Source organism: Diabrotica undecimpunctata, chromosome 3, assembly GCF_040954645.1.
Source record: "Diabrotica undecimpunctata isolate CICGRU chromosome 3, icDiaUnde3, whole genome shotgun sequence".
NCBI classification, from domain to species: Eukaryota; Metazoa; Arthropoda; class Insecta; order Coleoptera; family Chrysomelidae; genus Diabrotica; species Diabrotica undecimpunctata.
In genome coordinates this window covers 12,933,429-12,959,490 of record NC_092805.1, presented here as the reverse complement: position 1 = coordinate 12,959,490, position 26,062 = coordinate 12,933,429, and the positions used below count along the sequence as shown (strand labels likewise).

Below are 26,062 nucleotides of genomic sequence, written 5' to 3'. Positions count from 1 at the left end.
ACCAAGGAAAAACTCCTTCTTAATGGAATAATGCAGTCATCATTGTATTATCTGCAAATATCAAATGACTGAGCTTCTCTCCATTTATGTTGATACCATGCTCGTTTAGATACAAGTATGTTCTAAAAGCCTCGTGAATAACTTTGGAGAGACTCTGTCTCCTTGCCGTACTCCTCGCTGTATACAGAATTTCTGTATTACAGAGTTTCTTGTTCAGATAGTCTTACGCTATCTGTGAAATTTTGGTAGATATGTTTGATTATGTTAGTGTAGCGATGGTCTATTCGGCATTCGGTCAATGCTTCAATGCTTTTAACATTTTCTGATGGCTAATGTTATCGAATGCTTTCTCGTAGTCGACAAATATCATTGCCAATGATTTGGTGTATTCTGCTACCAGGTTCTTTTTCACTAGTATGTGGTCGTTACTGCTGTATCCCGATCTAAATCCCGCTTGTTTTCTAGGCTGATAAAAATCTAATTTAGCGTCGTCTTTTTTTGATAACTTTTGTGAAAAGTTTATATATGTGTGAAAGCAAATTGACAGGACGGTGGTTTTTAAATCTGTTATGTCTCCTTGCAAAGACTATGTTCTCTGTGTGTTCATATACACATTGGAGACTTTTTTTTACAAGTGCTCGTATAGTTTTACAGATATTGCACGAGTACCATCGGTGCATATTTCAACGCAATTTTTTCACTCTATTTTTGCTTTATGTATATAATCATTTAGGATAGCATACAATGCGAGTGATGTTGTTTTAAGTTTTATTGTTTTGCAAAAAGTATTTCTTCTACTACTGACTTGCCATCACTAAATCGAACGTGGGCAATAAAATGAGCATATTTATTGCTATCTGCTGTCTCATTAAGCTGAATCGAAAACAGCTTGTCGCCCAACTTCCCTTGTAGCTAATCCTGTACATATTTAGCTATATTACCGATTCGACGGGCAACAGTATCATTTGATAAAGGTATAGACTTCAATTTTTTGGCAAAATGCTGGCAAAATAAGCTCTTCACTAATAGTGCGAGGTTTTTACATCCGGCTGTTTGATATGAGACCTTATAAGAGTCAAGAAAAGCTTTTTCATTCACAGTCAAATTTTTTTTTAAAAATGAGTAAGACTTTTCATGTGATTTTAATTTTAACTCGAAGAATTCTCGGGGTTTGTTAATGTACTAACTATGAAGCATTTTCAAATGTCTTTTAAGTTTAGTAGATTTCATGCTGTCGGCTGCTAAAATTTTTGAGCAAATGATACACAGAAGCCTTTCTTCTTTATTTACTTCAGTAAAGCTCAACCCATAATTTGTATTAGTATTCTTGAGAATATTTTCTTAATTTTATTTTTGTAACCACTCTCGCCTGTGCACTTGCTTACGCCCAGTTAAAAATTTATGCACGATTTTGTACAAATTTATATTTACAGCTTATTTCAATACCGTAACTGCAATTAACACGCAAACTACAAAATACATATTCACAATAAATTTAACACGTACAGAAGGAGTGACTCAAGTAAGATTGGTCAGAACCATGGTACAAAGAACAGGTATGATACTCCCGAGAGAGAAATTGGGACGAGTTCGCGCATTACCTCACAATGAGAGTGATTTTAAATATTCCCCGTAAGAACGTTAGCAATCAGAACACAATTAATTTTTAATTGGCAATAAAAAAAGTCGTTTTAATGGATTAATAGAGTTTCTATTGAACTATTTCGGATTTATTGAAATATAGGTGTTTTATTATTTTGATTAAAAAAATAATAATACAGTGAAAAAAAATAAATAAATCTGTAAAATAAATTTGTGAGTTATTTTGTGTTTTTCGCTTTTTAAAACCTAGAAAGGTAATCTTCGTAAATTTTACGAGCTAGCTTTTGATTGTATTGTCTTATTTGGCGCCGGTGTCGAAGAAAATAATTGATCATTAATTATCTGCACTAAAATCGGAAAACAAATCAAACACAAGGTTTTAAGTTACAATTTATTATTAATTTTCTTCTATTTCTTATATCTTCGAAAACTTTAAAACCTAATAGATTTATCGGCACCTTTTGCCAAAAAAGACCAAAATGTTGTCCATATAAAGTAGGTATACCTACAAAGCCACTATCACTTAAAAAACTCGCATAGAGAGGTGAACATATTCTTAATAATAATTCTTTTTTACTAAAATGCCTACAAATCTACTTAACTGTCACAAAACACTATAAAATTTTCTACAAGCTTATTAAAGACGTCGAAAGTTAAAACATTGATAAAAATCCCATTATAATCAGATGTATTACAATGACGGCAACTCTCACTACTACGTCGACACTAGGAGAGTGGCCTGCGCAATATCATACCTGTTATTCTTTATACCATGTCAGAACTGAGGAGATGCAGACGGTCGAGAATATTCCAAATAACTTGGAACTTCTCGGGAAGAGAGATATGGGATAGGTGTTGCCACATATCAATAAATTTACTTAATCTCGGTAATTTAGGTATTAAGGTTTTACTGTAAGTTTAGCATCAAAATACTTAAGGTATATTATTATTGCATACATTTATTGTAATTGTACGATAGGGGGCGTGGTGAAAATTTTTATGAAAAATTGGGTCACAAATGGTAAGTTTTTTCAAATTTTCTTCTCTTTTGTGTCTGTGACGTTGATTACTCCAGCTTTTAATATTATTAATAAATGTATTTTCGTTTTTAAAGGCCGATAAGTGTAATAATTATTGAACCTATTACTACGCATTGGTTTTCTGTACCACTCTGTGATAAAGATGTTATTCTCATTTCTAATAATTTTGATGTCAAAAAACGGAATAGAGTTTTGATTTTTTTTGCATAGAAAAAAAAACAAATATTTATTTCAATATTTCACTTTCTATTTTTAAGCAAAATAATATAATCTCGATATGGATAAAAGATTCGTATGAAAATAAGTTCTTTTATTATAACACAACTATTACCGTTTCACTATCACGTGCTTAACGTTACGCGAAATTCAGGATAAAATACAATATCCTTCCCACATTTTAAAGCCCAGATTCTAAAACGTTTTCTTTGATTCCAGGTTTAAAGACGATCACGTGAAATCTGATCGTGTCAAGGAGCTGAACCCTGACGAAGTGGACATCAAATGGAACGGTATTGTAGGGGATTTAGTATCGGGGGCAGCGCACATGTCTTTTGCGGCTCTTAGCGTCTCCAGCGTAAGAAGCGAAGTGATAGATTTCAGCGTTCCGTATTTCTTTAGCGGCGTCTCGTTTTTGGCGGCTCCACAACAGAAATCCGAGATACCACTAATGGCTTTCTTGTTACCTTTTTCACCGGAGTTATGGATCGCTATATTTACAAGTGAGTATGTTTGTTAGTGGTTTCAGTTTCAATCTGAAAATGAAATAGGTAATCGTAATAAATATAATTCTGTAAATATTTTAAAAAAACACGATTTAAAACAGTATAACACGATTAAGTAAAACAATTGAACACCCCGGTGCAAAAACTTTGAACAAGTAATGGAAATAAAATACTATTATTATTAATGTGCAGCTACATTGTGCAGCTATGGAGTCTTGAACAAAGAAGTGAGAAATCAAGTATAAAAAGCAAATTGACTGACAGGATGAATTAATAACACTATATGGCGAAACAGACACATTAACACTGAGATGAAGTCAAGAATTTATAAAGCCAGTGTAAGACCAATAATGACATATGCCTCAGAAACAAGACCCGACACAGTCATAACGCAAAGGCTACTGGAAACGACAGAGATGAATGTACTGAGAAGAAAATGTACCGTACAGTGTATAAGCGAATAGACAATAAATAGAAAAATTTAAAGTGGAATAACCCCATAAGTAGAATGAAGAAGACCCGTGTCGTCAAAATAGGAAGAGGTAAGTCACCAGAAGTATCGAACGGCCGGGCAAAAGACGGATTTACAACCTTCCGTAGATGTTTTATCTAATTCGCCAATGAACAAGCAGGATTGTTTATAAAGAATAAGAATAAGAAGAAGAAATTCAATAGGGTTAGATCTTGGACCAAGCTATGTATCAAGTATCAAGTTGTTAGGATTTTTCCTTTATAGTTATAGCACATAAAGGTAGAAAAACAGACAGACAATAAATCCTTAATAATAAATATTAAAAGGGTCAAAAATTTTAGTATATAGGTTGTTCTCAAAAATTATGGAGATAATTACAACATATTCAACATATATTCTAGCGAAAAATTTATTCAATATGCTAACGTGGAAAAAAACAAAGTAAGTCCCACCCAAACAACTCTTTTTTGAACCTTAAAACTTAAATTACTAAATTTTTAGGTAACTGAACTAAGCCTCAGTTGTATTTAATAGCGTCTTGGCGCCATTTTGTAAGCTACTTTTAAATGGGACCATGAAGAAATTAATATATTATTTGAAAGCACTTGTATAAATCATTAGGTCCCTGGATTTTTTTGATTCTTTGTGGCACCGTTTCAAAATTTTCACTAAATTGTGAAAATCTTATTAAATTAACTCTCGGTGAAAGAATAACTCTTTCTTCACATATGGATAACGTCACTAGTATCATATATATGCGTCGAAAGTAGCACAGAAAGTAGCGAAGTAGCAATAATTAACAGCACAGAGATTCTCAAACATAGAATTCCAGATACTGCAACTATATTAACAGGGAATCTCTATGCTATTGACCAAGCGATGCTACACGCAAATGCAAATAAGATGAACAAAATAATAATCATGACATATTCTATGTCATCACTACAAATAATTAGGAAAATATACACGCCGCATCCATTAGCTTTACTATTGAAGGAAGGACTAAATAAATTGCATATTAAAGATACAAGCATCGAGTCTCGTCACATGTTGGAATAGCAGGTAACGAAGCAGCGGACAAAAATGCCAAAGAAGCTATAAACGATAACAGTATCTCATATGACCCCAATCTGTAAGTATGGATCTAAAAAGCTATTTCATAAAGAACCTGTTCGAGAACTGAAACAATAAATTGGAAATCCACACGATCAAAGCTTCAGGAGATAAAAAATAAGATTGGATTGTGGCAACCACCCGTGGTATGCAGACGAAAGCAAATAATTATTTCCCGTTACTACTTAGATATACTCAGTTTTCTCATGTGTTCAAGAAAGGAGAACGTCCAATTTGTGATGAGTGCGGTTCACCCCTTACAGTAAAACATATATGCTAGTGGAAAAGTGCGAAGAGTTCAATAGTCACAGAATTAAATACCATTTACCAAACAATCTTAAAGATATTTTAAATTCAGAAAACACTATAGATAACCTACTTCTGTTTTTAAAACACTTTAATTTAATAAACAAAGTGTGATTAACTGTTAAAAAAATTACATTTACTTGCTACCAATTGCAAAATAAAATATCCTATACATAAAGATTGTTACAAATTTTATTTTACAAATTATGAAATTGATTTAAAAAAAAAAGACAAAATTGTAAACAAAATTTGGATGTAAATATCATTTATTATGTATAACAGGCCACAGCTGCTAGCTAATAGAAAGTTTTTACTGATTAAAAGTTTTTTGTTTCAAATAATTATAAACATACACCAAGCATCAAAATTAACGCACCGCCTTAAAATTGAGACATTTTTGATGTCTCGAATTTTCTAAACTTGTTGTTCGATTTAAGTGATTTTTTTAATATGTTATTATAGCCTTATTCTTTAAGATTATCGCTGTAATAATATTGTTGCTAGACAGGTAAATGTCATTATATACCGGGTGTAACAATTATACTGTGTTTTTTCTCAAAGTTTGGAACTCCCTGTAGAATATTCTAGCATTTATAAAATATTGAAATTAAAACTCAATTGTAGCCTTGTAACCGTTTCAAAAGATTTAAAAGAAACTCATTATATATTTCGATTATATTTTTTTTTAATACAACTAATAGCCCATCTATCTGTCAAGTACCTACCTGTAGCCGACTCAAGGATTCTTCTGTAATTCCCAAATATATCCGGTAGATGAGCATATTTTTCAACTTGTCACTCACGCCCAATGGACCGTGGAAGTGATGACGTAGATTTTATTGACATCTGTCAGTTTCACTTTCCAAACAAACCTTGTTTAGTGTGGATAATTTGTATTTTTCCTTATTTTTTCATTTTTTTACAGAATCTTTCCGCTTTTAGCAATATCTAAGTATTCTAATAGTTACTACAACAATTTTACAAGGTTGTGTAAATAATAAAGCATGTTGTTTTATAAAAATAGCAATAAAATGAATGTATCAATAAAGTAAGGTTAGAATGTCTTTAATTTAAATTTTTAAACTATATTTCATAGAAATAGAACACTGAATTATGATGGTATTATCGTAAAAAACACTATACTTAAAAAAAAGCAGCAGAGGAAGCGAAATGTTAACTTTATAGAATTTAAAAAGTCTTGAGATTGGGCATTTCAACTTTTGTTTGGAAAGTAATTGACAGTTGTGACGTCACACTTCCACTGTCCATTTCCAGATTCAGGCGCCATGATAGCGCTTCGCTCTTTTCTGTTAAGACCGTCCAACCGTTAAGACGTGTTTCCAAAGTGGGCCTCAATTCAGAGACCCTTATTGGAGAGGCTATAATGCTGATATTATATTTCTAATACTCGTCGCAAGATAGTATTGCTATGGAGTTATTCCAGATCATGGCCCAGTAGCAGTATCTTTTTATGGAATCCCTAACCCCTCTTATCTAGGATGGTGGTGATTTGATATAGTACGTAGCTGAATCAATTTGGTGACTGATTAAATAAGAAGAGAAACAGAGCAGATTAAGGTTGTACCAATTTTTATTATACCTACTTTCAAGACAACAGAAATGATTATGAACTCAAAAAAAATTAAAATATAGTGAAGTGTTCTAATTTAATTTAAAGGTTTATTTTCTTCATTGTTCCTAGTTGATAAATAACTATATTATTTTCAATGTAAACAAATTTCGAAATTTGGGGTTAATATATATATATACATTCATTTTCTTTATAACCAATTCTTAATTTAATACGATACAAATATTTTTTGTTTATGATAATGTTAACATAAAATAATATTTTGGGATGACATAACTTTTAATGTTTTCTTTTTGTTCATTACTAAGAAATAATAAAGAATAGTTTTCTTGTAAACTTTCAATAAATCTTAATTTTTTTTTGCTCTTCCCCTTCGAGGATAAACCAGGGGTGGCGTCCAATAATAAATAATAATTTCATATTATCTAATTGTGCTTGAATTTAAAATACGATATAGTTTCTATAACCCCGCCCTATTCTCTTCGACAACGAGCGATTCTGGCCTTGTAATATTATTGTAGCACGGCAAGCGTTACAGCCTTATATTATTCATTCTCTAATATTTTATGCCCTTTTATAATACAAAATGTTTTAATTAGCATAACGCACAAGTAAACAGTTTCGTCGTCAGAGAGTTGACCCTAAAAATCATACGAACAAGCTGAATTTTGCCGAGCCAATTTTTGGGGCCCCAGAAAGATGCAAAAAAGTTTACCACTTTTACTCCCGGGCTTCCCCCTAAAACTCCCCTCGCAGGGAGGTAAAAACACAAAAAAATTAATTTACCAAGAATCTGCACGCTGCTGTAGAAACAATATTAAAAAAAAATGTAGCTGAGACGATTTTAAAGAATAATGTTTGTAAGCATTTTTTGTGTAAAGTGAACCGTTTTCTTAGAAACAACGCTTGAAGCCACCGTCGATTTTGCATGTTAGTTACGGGCGCGAAATCAATGTTCAATAAAATTTGTATCAGCTCGACAGTAAAAATCTTTTGATCTAAGTATCCTATCCACAAAAATCAAGATGCGTTTTAAATATAAAGAATGCAGCTTTTCTATGCAGTGTTTATATTTTGCTCCGAATAAATTTAGTTTTTATAAAGGTGTTAAATAAATTAACGTTGCTCGATTTTTGCCATTATTTAATATATCAATATAAATATCAATAAAATTGATCAGTTTCATTGATCATTCGTAGTAAATTTTCATTTTTAGAAATCAATCTTTAAAACCTATGACAAAAAATTTCAATTTTGAGTTGTGGCAACAAATAAAATGTGTAGTTTATAGCAAAGGTTTAATTCTTTTGAAAAACGTACGAGTTTTATTGAAAAAAAAAGTTTTAATTGTTTTAGATTGTTTGTTATGTGAAAGTTTAAATCCAGCGTTTTTTAAGCATATTACAAATGCGCCACATTTGTTGCCAAAGCTCAAAACTAAAATTTCATGCTATAGGTTCTGAAGGTAAGGCTCTAGTAAATGAAATTTTATAGTAGCCAGTCAATAAGAGGGATAGATTGTATTGATCTATATAGAGCAAAAATTGCGCTACATTATCATCAGTGGCATTACAGCTCGTTATGAGCCAAATCCTTCTTCAGAACAATCTTCCATTCGTCCCTGTCTCTGGCAACTCTTCTCCATGCTTTAACTCCGATGAATTTTAGATCATCCTCTATGTTATCTTGATATCTAATTTTTGGTCTTCCTCTGGCTCGTCTTCCCGCTGGTCCTCTTCGGTCAAAAATTTTTTTGATCATTGCGTCTTCATCTCGCCTAATTACATGTCCTATCCATCGAAGGCGTGCTAATTTAATACATTTTACAACGTCAGGTTCCCCAAAACTTCTGTATGACTCAAAGTTGTAGCGCCTATACCACAAACTCTGTTCTTGGACTCCTCCATATATTTTCCTTAGAATTTTTCTCTCGAAACGTTTAAGCAATTCTTAGTCGTTCTGTGTAAGTGACCACGTTTCTGGCCCGTATGTTAACACTGTCGTTATTAGTGTTTTATATATGGTAACTTTAATTTTTCTGGGCAGTTTTGGGGCCACCTGTTTCCTCAAGCCATAATAGCACTTATTGGCAAGCACTATTCTTCTTTTAATTTCTTCGCTGACATTGTTGTCTTTGGTCAGCAGCGAGCCCAGGTAGACGAAGGTGTCCACACCTTCCAGTTCCAGATCATCAATTAATAGTCTAGGTATCTGGTTGCCTGATCTAGTACAATACATATATTTGGTTTTCTCCGCGTTTATTTTTAATCCCATTCTTAGTGCAGACGCCGTTAGTGATCAAAATGCTTCGATCAGAGATTCTATGGACCTACTAATAATGTCTATTTCATCTGCATATCCGACCACTAGTACAGATTTATTAAAGGTCGCGTCATTCGTATTAATATGGCACTCTCGAATTACTTTTTCTAGGGAAAGGTTAAATAAGGGACACAACAGTCCATCTCCCTGTCTCAGTTCACTTTTACAATGGAAGGTTCTTGAAAAGTCGTTTTCGATTCTGACTACACTCTCTGCGCCTGTGAGTGTAAGTTCCGTTAGTTGAACAATATGAAGCGGCATTTGAAATTCCACCATAGCCTGTAGAAGTTTTTGTCTGTTGACTGAGTCGTATGCGGCTTTGAAATCCACGAATATGTGGTGGGTGTCGACTCCGAACTCAAGCGTTTTCTCAATAATCTGCCTGACTGTGAAGATTTGATCTGTTGTTGATTTATTGGGTCGGAAACCGCACTGGTAGTTCCCAACAATTTGTTCAGCATAGGGGATCAATCTTCTGTACAATAAGTTGGAAAATACTTTATATGCCACGTTAAGTGATGCCTCTATAATTATCACACACCATCATATCTCCCTTTTTGTGAAGAGGGTGCATTACACCCAATTTCCAGTCCGCGGGCGTTTCCTTCCGTTGCCAAATTTCGGTTAATAATTTATGCATGTGTTTAAAAAGGGTGTCATTACCATTTTTAAAGAGAAATCTTCCTGCCTCTCCGGCAGGAAGATTGTCCAAATCAAGGGCTTAGTTATTTTTCAGTTTTGAAATGGCTTCTCTAATTTTTTCTTCGGTGGGGGGCGGCTCTTGAGCGTTTTCATCCATTTAAGGCAAAGTAATTTCTATTTGGTCTTCTTTAAGACTGACTGTTTAGTATCTGTTCTTTGTCACTAATTATAGAACCATCTCTGTCTTTACATGCTGTTATTCTCGGTTTGAATTATTTTCTGCAGCTGTTTATCTTCTGGTAGAATTTTCGCGAGTCTTTTCTATTGTGGTGGTTAATAATCTCGTTTAGAGCGTTTTTATATGGCTCTTTATTTTTTGTTCTAAACTTCCTTTTTTCTTCTCGTTTAAAATTTTCATAGTCTTCCAGGTTTGATCCCGTTTTGCGCTGCTGCTACGCTGCTAAAATCGCGCTACCTTTATTTATTTAACACTTTTATAAAATCTAAGTTTACTTGCAGCAAAATACACCTTTGAGCAATTTTACCGTTAAACCGCATCTTGATTTGTGACGATAGGACACTAATAAAAAGATATCGAATTTTTACTGACGATCTAGTACAAATTTTATTGAACATTGATTTCGCGCACGAAACTGACATTCAAAATCGACGGTCGCTTCAAGCGTTGTTTGTGAGGGTTATTCTACACAAAAAGTGCTAATAAACATTTTTGTTTAAACTTATCTCAACTACATTTTTCATTTGAAATATTTTATTCTACGGCGTACAGATTTTTGGTAAATCGATTTTTTTGCGTATTTACCCCCCTGCGAGGGGGTTTTTCGGGAGAAGTAGAAGTGGTAAACTTTTTTGCATGTTTGTTGGGGTCCCAAAATTAATATTCTCGGCAAAATTTAGCTTACATTCAACTTATTTATACGGTTTATTATTTTGATTATCTATTGAACGATTTGGTCGTTCAATCATATCTGTGAGTAAGAGATTCACGTATTATTTTTAAAATTTTTTGTTATCTTTTACAATTTTCCCATTTGACACTTCTTATTGTTATCTTAGCTAGAAAGAAGTTGTTTGCGAACCACGTTTATTTCCCATGATTTTTCCGAAGTGTCGTATCATATTAGTTATACAATATAAGCAGTAAACGTAACAGCAAAAATATTTATGTTTGCGAGAGCTTCTAGCGAACTGTATATGTTATTACTATATGAGGACTTGTTTGTAGAAATGCCTTTTAGAGAAATGTGTTCTTAAAATGTGTGACCTAAATTTATTACGATGTATCTTAGACTGTGTTTCGAGAAATATGAAAAATATATTTACTTCAGTACATGGAAGTTAACTGGTGAAGTTTGTTTATACCGATGTTATTTGTAAAGTTAAGCACCATTTTAAATATAAAATAATATGACCCAAATCTTAAAGAAAAAAAGTGTTAAAAATATATAAGCCATTATTACAGTTCATTGAAACTTTTTATTTATATTCGTCCTGTAATAAATCTTTTATATTTTTGTTGTTATTATAAAATTACTAATAATCATTATCATCAATCCATATTCGTCCACTGCTGGACAAATATCTCCCTCAGCTCTTTTCATCTGTCTCTATCTTGTGACAATACGTTTTGTCCATCAGTTGCCCAATAATCTGGTGGTGTCTCCTGCCCAATTCCATTTTAGCGAAGCAATTTTTTTGATGGCGTCTTTTGTTTTTATTCTATGACGTATTTCTTCGCTTGGGGTTCGGTCTCTCAGAGAGACACCTAATATCTGGCGCTCCTTAGCTCTCTGAGTCTTCTTTCTTCTCATGGCGCCGCCTCCTTTCGAAGGTTGGCGATCCCAACGGCAATTGTAGTTGTGGAAACTGCTGCGCGAGAGATTTCTGTGGATGAGCTGTCGAACCATCTCCTCAGGTCTTACAGCCACGAGTTATGGCGTCTTCCTACTGATCTTTTGCCCTGTACTTTTCCTTCCAGTATAACTTGAAGTAATTCATATCTTTCGCCTCTCAACACATGACCCAAGTATTGCATTTTCCTCTCTTTGATTATTCTTAGTAATTCTTTTTGTTTACACATGCGACGAAGTACCTCAACATTAGTAACTCTTTGTACCCATGGAATTCTTACCATTCCTCTGTATATATACATCTCAAAGTTATCTATTCTTTTTTCTATTTCAGAGTCCATTGTCCAACTTTCACAGCTTTACAGTAAGACAGAAAAAAAGTAACATCTGATCGTTCGGATTTTAAGCTGCAGACTAATAGGTGAAGGTAGTGAATAAGACTCTCGTGACTAAAAGTCTTATTCACTACCTATTAATATTTCCACTCTATAAGTCGGTACAGGTAACACACATTGGTCAAAGATTTTCCTTTTGTGGCATATGGGTAGGTTAGTTCCGTAAAGTAGGTAGTTAGCTCCGTGGTAAAGTTCCGTTCCCTCCAGCTAAACTTCTGCATAACAATGGACACGAACTTCGTGATGAGTATTTTAAAATCTTAGAAACAACCCTCATTAAATATCGCAGCTAATATCTACACGCTAAAAATGCTGATTAAGAGCCGTTCCTATTGTATGGCTGGTAACCCCTGAAGTACCTTCGACATGTTTGGCACAGTCACCTAAATTCATCTTGTGCACTTTTAACACATCGTCCACACAAACACGCCACCTTCTGAATCCCTGCTCCTTAGTAGTCCACTACTTCTCCACATAAAACATCAATCATCACGTTTTGTCACACTACCACTACTCCGCAAAAAAAAAGGAGTACCTCTTCCTTGAAGAAGCAAAAAGCTTAAACAAGGTTAAAACTCTGGTTCTATATGGGTAGGTCCGATTTAAATACATAGTTTAATTTACCAAACGTTGCCCAGGCTAATCTTATGAGATGTGGGAGCTAAAATGTCTGGTTATCTCTGCCCAACCGAATTTCAAATCACAAGTACTTAAACAAAATCACCTCTGGCAATAGCAATATTTCCATTTTGCATCACATTAGTCATTATTGTCTTGTTTGTAATAATGTTTAGTCCAAACTCCAAGGAAGCGACCAAATTATTGATACTGACAGCATAATAATTTCATGGTAGAGCTAAGTAGTAAATTTTGCCTTTTAAAGAAGAATGATTATCAACCTTTTAGTTACTGATCTACAGTTTTGAGTGGAAGGGTCGGTAAGTAAAAGAGCACCTTCATTATTCTATAAATGATAAACCATTTCTAAAGGTGGACGAACCAGAAATGGTTAACGATATAGGTATGCATAAAACAATGGAAGAACCACGACATTACACGCTTAAAAATCAGACTTATTATATCATCATGGCTAAGAAGAATTAACCTAACAACCTTACATCGAAATCGAAAAAAAAATTGGAGGGAGGAGAAAATTCTCAATACTGTAAGTATCTCCAGTCGTTAATACGCAAAAAAACCCGCAAAATAGTGACTTGGAATGTTAGAAATCTACATTAAGCTGGTGAAGTGAATAACACAGTTTTCTTTTTTGTCCTCTTTATAAGCAATTCTGCTTGTTCATTAATGCCTCTATGGATTAATGACTCTATTGAAGGTTGTCAGTCCATCTTTTGCGCGGTCGTCCGATACTTTTTCTGTCGATTGGTGACTTATCTCTTGCTACTTTGACGACATACGTCCCCTCCATTCTGCTTATGTGGTTATTCCATTCTTTTTTTTATTGAGTGTCCATTCGTTTATACAATGTACGTTACATTTTCTTCTTATGTCTTTACTCCTATTTCGATCTCTCAGCGTATTTTTTGTACTTTCATCTCTGCCGTTTCCAGTAGCCTTTATGCTGCGGCTGTGTCGGGTCTTATTTCTGAGGCATATGTCATTATTGGTCTTACACTAGCTTTATGTATTCTTGATTTAAACATAGTGTTAATGTGTCTGTTTCTCCATATATTGTTATTAAGGCATCGTGCCACTATATTTGCTTTTTTTTACTTGATATTTCACTTGTTTGTCCAGGTCTTCATAGCTGGACAATGTAATTCCAATGTATTTTATTTCCATTACTTGTTCAATACTGATGCCATTAATTTCTATTTTACATTTGATGGGTTCTCTCCTGATTACTATTGTTTTCGTTTTCTGAGGTGAGATTGTCATATTAAATTCTTTTGCTCTTATTTTACATCTGTGGACCAGTCTTTGCAGACTATCTTCATCTTGTGCTATCAATATTGCATTATCTGCGTAACAGAGTATTTTTATTTTTTTGTTTTCCATTCTGTATCTTGTTCCTTTGTTATTGCTTTTGATGATTTCATACATGAAAAAATTGAAGATCATAGGTCTTAATGAGTCCCCTTCTGTTATTTCGCTGCCTACTTTTATTGGTTCTCTAAGTTGTTCATCTATTCTGACTTCCATTTTGTTATTGTGGTAGATATTTCCGATAGTTTTTATAATATTTAGGAAAACTTCTCTATTATACAGAAGATGGATTACATCTTTGAGTCTTACTCTGTCAAACCCTTTTTTTAAGTCAATCAGACACAGAAATGCTGGTCTATTATACTCTTGTGATTTCTCAGTAATTTTCTTCTTCTTCTTCTTCTTTTTTTATGTAGACATGACTCTGTCTGGTTTTCAATGTGCCTCTAGTAAGTTATCGTTTCATCGTTTTCGTGGTCTTCCTACTGATCGTCTTCCTATTGGGGAACCGTCTGTTGCCGTCTTTACTACTCTTTTTGTTGTCATTCGGCTTATATGATCGTTCCATTTTTCTCTTCTATTTCTTACTCAGTTCTTGATGTTCTCCACCTTGCATCTACGTCGTATATCTATACTTCTAGCTCTATCTTATAGTGACTTGCCATCAATTTTTCAAGTGTTTTTATCTCTTCTGCTTATAACATCCTTTTTGACTACTCTGTGTCAGGTCGTGTTCCTGCCGTATATGTCTTTATTGGTTCGATGACTGTTTTGTAAATTCTGCCTTTCATATCTTTTCCGATATTTTTATTTCTTCATATTGTTTTATTCAGGCAGCCTGCGGCTCTGTTTGCTCCATTCAATTAATCTTCCACTTCAGTTTCGAGCTCTTCGTAGCTAGATATTGTGATGCCTAGATATTTAAACTCCATCACTTTTTCTGGTATCTGACCTTCCAGGTTCAATTTACATCTTGGTAAATTTTTTGTTGTAACCATGCATTTTCTCTTTTTTGGGGAAATTAACATGTTAAATTTTCTGGTGGTTATATTAAATTTGTAGGCCTCCCGTAAAATTTTTTTATGGGAGGCCTACGTTCAGCAGTGGATAAATATAGGCTAATTGATGTTGATATTAAATTGGTGCAGCATAGTTTGTAAATCGTCTTTACTTTGAGAGAGTAGTATTGTTTTGTCTGCATAGCAGATTATTTTAAGTTATTTTTGTCCCATTTGGTATCCTTTTTTAGTTTTTACTTTTTTTAATATTTCATCCATAATTAGGTTGAACAATAGAGGACTCAGGAAATCTTCCTGTCTTATCCTATTGCCAGCTTCAATAGGGTCGGTTAGTTCTTCTTCTACTTTTACTTTTATTGTGTTGTTTTGATGAATGTTTTTGATCGTTTTGATTATTCCTAAAGGTATCTCTCTTGCGTCTAATAAATGGATAACGTTCTTTAATTTGACCCTGTAAAATGCCTTCTTAAGGTCCAAGAAACATGGATATGCCGGTTTGTTGTATTCTAATGCTTTATAACGAGTATTACATCTGTACATGATATTCCACTACGAAAACCCTGTTGTTCGTCTGCTAAACTTATCCTCTGATTTATTATTACTTGTAAGTTTTAGGGTAGTATTTAGCAAGTTCTACCCCTGTAGTTTTCTGGCTGTTTTTATCTTCTTTTTTGAATAGTAGAATAACTGCGCTCGTTCTCCATTCTTCTCGTATCCCGTCTTATCTGCTGCTTTTCGGTTCTTCAGCTTTTCAAGTATTTGGAAATCGAAATGTAAAATCTTCGTCTCATTACAATCAATTTTCGTTTAATTCAATAATAAATAAAAGTTTTTTTTTACATATAAAAAACTGCACAAAATACACATTGCTATGAAATAGTTTAGTAGTACATATTATAGCAGTTTAACTTAAGTCTTTGGTAACTGACCTACAGGTCAGCTATACATTCTACATAATATAAGTTTCTACACCGTTTTTTCTCTTTTTCGCGTATATTTCTTACCATCGTAATCAAATATAAATTCGTCAAATTCTAAAATTTTGTGAACGTCTTCATTTAAGATTCTATAAAAATGGAACATGTCGCAAGTTTGTGTTTATTCCGGGAAGTCACGTTAAAAGTCAACATTTCTAAATTACAGCTTTCGTCGTACAAGATTTTGCTACGTTAAGGAGCTCTACCACTCATTCCAACTTGTAATACTATAAAATTTTCTTGGCAGCGACATGCTCTTTCGTTTAATGCATTTAGTTGAAATAAAAAAGTTGATGTCGTTTCGTGCCGGGGCTAAAGAAGTGAAGAGACCGCGACCGCCATTTTTACAAGAAGTAAGGATTACAGTCGTTAGATAAGAAGGCGCTGGGATTGCGACCGGACGATCGTAGCATGCCACGTTTCACATCACCATGGCTGGAGGCGATACACATATTTAAGGGTGTAGACTTATTATTGTTTACGACATAATATTTTTTTTAATAGAAATAAAAGGATGTATACAGAATTCCAGCTAAGAAAATATTTACACTAATTCTTATTTTCTAACAACTCCCGCATCTCTCTTGCTTTTATAACAAGCTTAACCCTTTGCTGCCCGACGGTACTTTAAAGTACCACTGAGTTTGAACGCTTGTATATTGTATATATTTCATTTGTTTTGCTTCTTCCTGACGGTACACAAAAATCCTATGTATTTTCTACATCTTCGATGCAGCGCATGTGCAAAAGTAATATTTACATTATTCCTATTTGATCAGTACACACATGCCAGTAAGTTAAGAAAGTAGCTGGCATGCCAGTTGCTGACATAGGCCAGTAACTGGCAAGCACAAAATATATTTGCTAGGAATTGGTATGCCAGTAGCTCGCTTGCCTATACTGACAAGACGAAATAGCAGGGTAGATTTTTACACATGCCAGTGCTAATAAACAATCGAGTGGTTTTCATTTGAAACTAAAATACGTGTTTTGTAATTAAAAGTTTTTGAGTTTCCAACAAAAAAAAAAGGGGATCCATGGAAGGTATTCGGAATAAATTCAACGAGCAAATATTGCTAATGACCAAAGATATTGATATAATGCGTTAGGCTTTCACGGCCATCGTCTAACTTGTTAAGTTGTTCGGGTTGTTAGGCCGTTGTCTTCTGAGATTAGTTTCGCCAACACTAGGGGTTGGCATCTTCTGGAGTTTTTACTGCTTCGCTTGTAGTTTCAGCTTATAAGCGAAGCAGTAAAATCTCCAGAAGATGCCAAACAGCTTAACAAACCACAGATATTGTTAAAAATTTAATAATGAATTCGAAGCGAAACTCAAAAAAGAGAAAAATTTGGGTGAGAAATTGGATTGGTAGACGAGAAAATCTTGGAGCAATTTTTTATTTTGGCCTTTATTTTCTTTATAGTAACACCTTCGCCCATTCCCTCTTGAATTTTTGTGTAAGCATTTTCACGGACTATTTTATTTTTATATAAAGATAATTTAGAATTCCAAAGACACTCCAATTCTCTTAATATAGCAATAAATTTGATGGTTTTTTCATCACCCCAACGAAACATTTTTTTAATCAACAAGTTTAAAAATAAAACGATTAATTTTTATCACCAACACAACAAATCTGACAATTCTCTGCTAGCTACTGGCATGCCCGTAGCGATAGCGCACGTTCACACACGCCAGTGACACTTCCCACGCATGCGCTTTGCATTTCACAGCCAGCTACTCTCAAGAAAAATCAAATTCTTTGCCATTAGCTAGCATGCCAGGAACTAGCATGCCAGTTAACGTACACACTTGTCAGTTTGGGGACAGTAGCTGGTGCTTGCTAGGTACTGGTATGCCATTGTGCTAGTAACAGGCGTGGGTATCTTCCGCTTTACATTCTGAAGTGCATGGTATGAGGTTAGTATCCAACTAGTAATAACTTTTATCTTGTTTTCGACATTTTACAAGAAAAGGTAAGCGCTAAGGAACAAGAAGCATAAAAAAATAAAACGGTTTTACTCTTTCTGAAACAGAATTGCAAGACATAGTCAACGAAATTATGGCAATTGATGACTTATTCTTAGATAATAACTTGTAATATGTGAAAGTGGTAATGATAGTGACAGGGATTTCGATTTGCTGTTTCCAAATACATTTAAAAATAATTTCAAAAGAAATGATGATAAAAAAAATCGGTTGCCTGTAAAGTCGGTTTTACGGGCGAAGATTTTACGTGACAACGTCTTTTTTATATATTATTTTATATATTATATATTATTATATTATTATTTTATATATTATTTATATTTTATATATTATATTTTTATATATGTATTATTTTATATATTATTTATTTTATATTATATTATTGATCTTATTATTTTCTACAAAATTTATTTGAAAATTTTTTCGATATATCAATTAGTTGCGGAGATATCGATCATTGAAGTTATTGTTTGCTACCAGTATTTTATATATTTATTTTTTTCAGTTATAAAAAATTATTATTTCCAATTGTGTCTACCAAGTATGGTCACATGTATTTGCCTACATATTAAATAATAATAAGTACAGATAATGTTATGTGACGTTCACTTCTGATTATATATATTTTAATATTTTTAATTTTAAAGAATCAATTTGAAAATCAAAACACTTATTCAGATCGAAGGTTCAAATTTTTGCTAAATAAATTTGAAATTAATTAAAATTTGTAAATGTAAATGGTAAAGTTGAAAATTAAAATATTTACTAAAATTGGAATTTGAAATTCTTGCTAAACACAGTTAAATTCTAACTCCGCGCGTGGTGATTGGTCGGTTTAGTTCGTTTGTTTGGTCGCCCTGTTTTGACAGGTTAGAAGTTATAATTTGTTATTTTAAATGTTTGACTAGAAATACGCGCTGTTTCTTCTCAATCGACTGAATTACGATTGATTGCAGAGTGATTTAAAGTAATAATTTACTTAACACTATTAACATTTGTCAATAGTATGACATAACCTATAAACTCAGTTTCTCAACTTTTGTGTCAATCTAACAATTAATCAATCAATCATAGTTTACGATAATGAAACATTAGTGTACAATTATTTACCTTTATTGTTGTAGTTGTTGTAAATGACGAATCTAAGCACTCCACATTTTCACTACAGACACAGCTGACGATACTTTCAACGATTTTCAACTTTAGCGATTCAACGCGCCTAATTCTCTAGTGCCGCGCGCAGCGGACCGATCATGTTTGAGTGGGAGACGCAAGGCATTCGCCGGTCCGGCGGGCCTCCCTCTCGTTCGGCGACTCACTGTAACAGACGTGAGCGGGCGTTACACTTTTTCTTAAATGACTCCGAGCCACAACCTAATTTAAGACGTTGTCACGTCAAAAAGTGAATATTTTATAAGATATTAGACTTTCCCCGATCATTTCAAGTGGTACGGAGAGAGTAGTACGGATGTACATCAAATGAACTTTTCAGAGCAGCCGTCTCAAAAGTTCGAATAGCTATGATGATTGCCGACCTCCGCCGCGGAGATGGCACTTGAAGAAGAAGAAGATCATTTCAAGTGAAGTAAATGATAAGGATAATGCCAAATGTCTTTATATCCAAATATGATGAGAGAATGATTCTTTCATCATCTTTGGTTGTTGGATATGCCAAAATTGACGAAATGCCCCTGAAGATGCTCTAGGAAGCGAAAGTACTTGGGCAAGATTTAATTAATAAACTGTGCTCGATATCTGCCTTTTATTTGATCAAAGTTAATTTATATGTGGTATTTTTTCTTGCAAATTCACCCTTTACTTGTGCTCATATTAGCTCAACGGGGTTTAGTTCGCAGTTATAAGGGGGCAATCTACTCATTCATCTACCTAAAAACTTAATAATTTCATCTACCACATACTTTTGTTCTATGGGATGACTTTTTGCTAGCTTTAGTAACCCAGCTTTGACCATGCTGTCAGTAAATAAAATATTTTTTTGCAGCAACCATTCTTGAATATTAGTTTTGCGCATAGCACTAGTTGGTATCTTGCATATTTTCTGCTATGGTAGGACGCATTATCTAGGATAATAACTGCCGCTTTAGCTAAAGTTAGCAAAACCCTTTGCAGCAACTCTTCAAAAAGGTTGGAATTTATGTCTTTATATTGGTCGCCTTTTTTTTATTCAAACAAAAGCAGTGCGTTTTCCATAAATCCATTTTTAGATCCGATGTGTAAAACAATAAGTCGTTTGCCTTTCCCAGAAAGATGTTTCAATCCTGTAGAAAGGCCTTTAACATTATGCTTGTCGAGCACTGGTAATTGACGGATGACCATGTCGATGACTGGATGTCAGTTCAGAATCTGTCAACAGTATGACCAGCGTTCACCCAAGTTTCATCCAAATAATAAATAGTACAGTGACTGACTGACATCATCGAGAAGATAGCCAGACTAAAATGGAGATGGGCAGGACACATAGCCAGAATGACAGATGGGCGATGGACAAAGAGGTTATTGGAATGGAGGCCAAGGGAAGAAGACAAGAGAAGAGTCGATCGACCACCTACAAGATGGACTCACGATTTAAGAAGACTCAATAAAAACTGGATGAGAGCGGCGCAAGATAGACGGGGTTGGAAACATGAGGAAGAGGCCTATGTTCAGCAGTGGACTCTTAAGGCTGGATGATGAATAAATAGTACGCTCTTCTTGCATATATTGCCTTACGGATCGAAAGTATCGTCGCCTCCGTAATATAATTTTATTTTTTTCCTTTAAAACTCTGTTTTGACATCTTTTCTTAAACCTAAAACAAGAATGAATCAGTCCAGATAAAAGGTTTATTATTAGAAAGAGAATTATACTTTATTGATACTATGCACCAAAATGCCATCGACCGAAGTCATTCAGCCAGTTTATTATTATTTATATGAGATTTAATATTCTTCTTCTTCTTCAAGTGCCATCTCCGCGGCGGAGGTCGGCAATCATCACAGCGATTCGGACTTTTGAGACGGCTGCTCTGAAAAGTTCATTTGATGTACATCCGTACCAGTCTCTCAGGTTGCGCAGCCATGACATTCTACGCCTCCCTACGCTTCTCTTTCCTTGGATCTTTCCCTGCATAATCAGTTGGAGCAAGGTGTATTTCTCTCCACGTGTAATATGCCCGAGATACTCTAACTTTCTTGTTTTTATTGAATTTAAAATTTTCATTTCTTTGTTTATCCTTCCCAGAACCTCTTTGTTTGTGACGTGTTCTGTCCATGATATTTTCAGAATTCTTCTGTACACCCACAGCTCAAATGATTCCAGTTTTTTCATTGATGTCGCATTCAAGGTCCAAGATTCCATTCCATAAAATAAAGTCGAAAAAACATAGCACCTCGCCAACCTAACTCTTAGTTCCAGTTTTAAATCCCTGGTACATTTAATATTAGTTAGTTGGTATTAAAATTGTACTCACTCAAAATTAATTTCAAAACTTTTTTCAAAGTACTTTTCTTTAAGTTTGGAATGTTAAACGGTCTGAACCGTTGGAAGCTCATTTAGTAAAAAGAAACAGTGATCAATTCGTCGAATCATGCTCTTATGTGCATCGGTAATTTCATCAAGCACTTTTTTTAGATCTTTGGTAAGGTTTTGGAGGTTTAAATTAAATTCTAACTATTTTGGCGATTCTCTTCTAAAATATTATAAATAGATGATTTGTTAATACTTAAAATTATTTTTATTATTATTTTTATTAATAACGTATAAATATTAACAATTTACCTGTAGCTTCAGCAGTGAATTTAACACCTTCGCAGCCCTTCTCTGTGTTTACCTCCTCAGATGCTTTTTTATATGTATTTAAAACTACACATTTTTCTTCAACAGTAAGTTTTATATTTTTTGCCCTTTTTCTTGGAGGCGAAAGAGTATTTCCATCCATATTTAAAACAAACGATAATCTAACACAAACTGATTTTATTAATACAACGCGTTGTGCACACGGCTTCTCCCGTTCGGTTTCAAACGCATGTAAGTCTGCAGACAGCCAGTCACAACCATGCAACTCTCCGATACTCAGTGATCACGCAGCCTTGGGATTCTATTTGTTCGGCGGCACAACTTTAACATAACTATCCTCCAGAGGCTAAGAAATGACAAAGAAATTATTAACACCGTAGCAAAACATAAAATGGGCTTATTTCAGCCACATTACGAATTAATAGGATTGGCCATGGTTGCTTTCCTCATCCAGATAAAATTATGAAGAATTGCGAGAAAGGGATCCAACAAATCGAACCCAACCAAAGAGCGAAACAGAGCTGCAAACTTTCTCCCAATATTTTTAATATGTACTGTGACGACGTTTTTATGTCTTAAATAATTAATACGGTATATAGTTTAATCGGCATATTTTTATAATTAGCAAAATAATATTACTCCTAAAATAAAAGTAACAAAAGACAAATGATTTTTATAGTGATTTTTATAGATTATTCAACATGTTTTATTCTCTACTATACTGTGTCCAAAATACCTCAAATTGTCAAAGATGACATGCCACTACAGGTCAATTTATTTATTTAATAAATTGGTCAGCGTCAGCGTCGAGGAGCAGTATGTTTCTTATTTTGGTGAATGATTTACGATACCGCTAAATAAAAACCAGACAAAAATTTATCACTAGACCAACCGGACGGTAAGTTACGAGTTCTGAGCACGTTTCGCTAGGAAACTGGGTCTATCGATCCGTGGATGCATTCATAAATTTAATGTATTTTCACATTAAAATTGCGTGATGGGTAGTTAAAGTTTAGGGTCAAGTTTAGTGTGAAGTTGTATCTTTATTAAATTAATCTTTTGAGAGAATTAACATGTCTGTATGCGATATTATTGGGAAACTTTCAAAGATAATTATAACTTTTAATAAACAACCTGCCCCATAAATAACTTTCTGAACTTGTGAGTCATCTTAAGTACCTAATATTTTAATATTAAATAGCAAATGGCAGTTAGCTACTTCAGGCAATTATCACTACTAGCTTTACCGATTAGGTTGGGCCTTGGCCTATTTAATTAATCCCCTTAATTTGCTACTATTTTTATCTTTCTTTCTTCAGTTTCTAGTTTTAAATTCTCTCAAATCAACCCGTACAGAGCCGCTTCAAGCGCCGCGGAAAAAACAAAATTTGGTGCCCCTTTATACAATAATATACACTCGCGATCATAAAATCCGGGTCATCTTGAAAATTTCAAGTTTCTTAAATATTTTTGCCTCTGGTGCAGTAATAACCTTTTTTTTGGCTAATGTATTTTTTATTTGTCATCAATGATTGTTTTGAAAGAAAAAAAATAGTTTTTTATTGTTTTTATTGAAAAAAACAGAAAACAAATCAAATTGTTAATAAAACAGACATACGAAAAAATATGGAAAATACAGAACGTGGTAAAAAATCAGTGAAATTTCAATGACCAATATCGTGTATTGCCTCCCCTTGCTCTAATAACCTCTTGCAGACGACGGGGCATACTCTCAATTTTTCTCCGGATTACATGTTGTGGTATGTTATTCCACTCTCTCACTAACAGATCCTTAAGCTCCTGTGCGTTGTTAGGAGGAGGTGTATGGGTTTGAATACGTTTTTTCAAATCGTCCCAAAGATGTTCGATGGGATTCAGGTCCGGAGACCTAGCTGGCCAGGCTACCCTCGTAATTCCAACTTCGTCCAAGCATTACATACTGATCCTGGCAACGTGCGATCGCACGTTGTCCTGCATAAAAACGGCGTTTTCTCCAAGCCCTGCCATGTTGGGCATAACATGTTCTTCCGGAATCTCCGTAATGTACCTTCGTACAGTTAGGGACCCATTTTCGATGAAAGGTAATTCTGTGTGGAAGTCGAAAGATATACCTCCCCAAGCCATGACCGAGTCTCCACCAAATGGCATTCTTGGAGCAATGCAAGCTTGTGAAAATCGTTCACCGGTTCTCCTCCAAACTCTTACACGTCCATCGGATCCAGTTAGGCAGAAACGGGATTCATCTGAGAATAACACTTTGCTACAATCGTTAATTCCCCAATGCGCATATTGTCGAGCAAAAGCTAGTCGTGCAACTCGAGGCACCCGGCGAAGTGGCGGTCGTCTAGCCATTACCCGAGAAGATAGTCAAGAAGAACGAAGTCTTCTTCTGACTGTTGCAACACTAAAATTGCGATTTCGTACTTCCTCTAGACGATTTTGATGCATAACCGCTGTTGAGGTCTGGTTTCGTAAAGACTGAAACACAAGGAAACGGTCATCTAGTGCCGTGGTCGTTCTTCTTCGTCCAGAGTGAGGTCGCCTGGTTAGCAAACTTGCCTCCTGAAAGCATTGAAGCACTCGTTGAACCGTAGAAAGACTTAGGCCAACAGTTCTTGCGACTTGCCGTTGAGTGTGACCGTCTTCCTCAAGTGCAACAATTTGTGCCGTTTCAACAGTCAAAGGCATTTTTGTCGAATAATAAACGTTTGTCCCTTGCATTTGAACAGAAAGTCGAAGCACAAACGAGACATTTAAAACAAGCGGAGTTACAGGTAGCATTCATTTTGGGAAGTGTGCACTTTACCGCGAAATCGGCACTATTGGAATTCTTATCTATTGATTTAAAAAATATTACACCAAGCGACAATCGCGACTACCAAGCATTTTTCAAATGACTGAAACGGTTTTTAAGATATTTAGTACAATATAATAGTCTCCCGTTTTTTACCGCTCGTGGCTTTGGTAGTATAGCAGGGTAGTCTGCTATATCTAGGGCCTACGGTATACAAGGAAGGTAACATGGCCAGTGCTACGCTTCAACCGCCTATTATTACCCCTGGTTTTACGCAAGGTACTTATTTTATTCAGACTGAGTCGACCTGGGGCCTATAGACATTTTTAAAAATGTCTAGTTATTCTTGCCGGCGGTAGGATTCGAACTCCGGACCACCGGCATGCGAGGCAAGCATCCTACCGCTTGCGCTACGCAGGCCACAAAAATATTTAGAACAATATTTTAGTAAATTAACAGCATTATTAAAATCTATTGAATTGGTCATTTTCCCCTGCACCACGGAAACAGAAAAAATATCTATAAACGTTGTACAATTTAAAAAAAAAGATGTTGATGATGTGCAAGATAAAGCTGCATTTCCAATGACTAAATTGAGTGAGTGGCATCCACATGCCATAAAAAGCACGATAATCTTTACAAATACAAGATTAAACTCTTTTATTTTTTCCTTCATGTTAAAGCTGTTGTCATATCCTTGGCCTCCTGGATTTTTAAGTCGCTGAATACAATCAGAAATACAATCTAAAATAATACTAAAATGTTTCTCTTTACGCATACGTTTCAAAATATGTATATAAAATCGGGTAAGGTGATTGTGCTTAGGATCCGGAATAGCTCCACTCCCTGGATCTTTTGCATCTTCGATTTCTTTCTCAACGTTCCTCTTTTTGTTGAAACGTTATTTCCAAGTTGCCGAATTTAACTGGATTATCTTCCTGAATTTCAAGAATTTATTGGCTCAATTGCGTTTTGTAACATCTCTAGATACATTTCACTCATTAAGTTAGAATTAAGAAAACGAGACTCAACTATGTGGTTTTCCGAAATACCTGCCCAAATGTTTACTTTTTCTGTAAATTGAGTACGTTTTTCATGAAAGGTGCACGGATTTTTTTCACTTCAATACCTCACATTGTGTGTAGCTAGGTTTGGCTAATACTGTATATTTGTATAATTTACGTGTTGTGTAAAACAAATAAAACTCAACAATTGACTTTGTTAAAATGAACAAAGTTCTATAGTCCACCAATTCTACGTTAGCTTTACAATTATTAATGCAGGGTTATCTGGCCATAAAGCAGGATATACAAAGTTTAACGCTGTTAACAAACCATCCTCGAAAATTCAACGTTTAGACTTGTCTGTCTTTTCAATAAGGTATTTCCTTTAATTACAGTTAAGTAAAAACATCACAAAAACTTTAGACTACCAAAAGCATCCGCATATCAGCCAAGAATATGC

At 34.5% G+C, this 26,062-nt stretch overlaps 1 protein-coding gene across 1 annotated transcript in view; it reads left to right on the top strand.

Moving 5' to 3' along the window:
• Positions 1-26,062, top strand: part of LOC140436452 (uncharacterized) — a 508,405-nt gene that overhangs the window by 392,328 nt on the left and 90,015 nt on the right. The window contains exon 9 of the mRNA XM_072525289.1: positions 3,078-3,361. Within this exon, the coding sequence (XP_072381390.1) occupies positions 3,078-3,361 (284 nt within the window). The remainder of the gene's footprint in view (positions 1-3,077; positions 3,362-26,062) is intronic.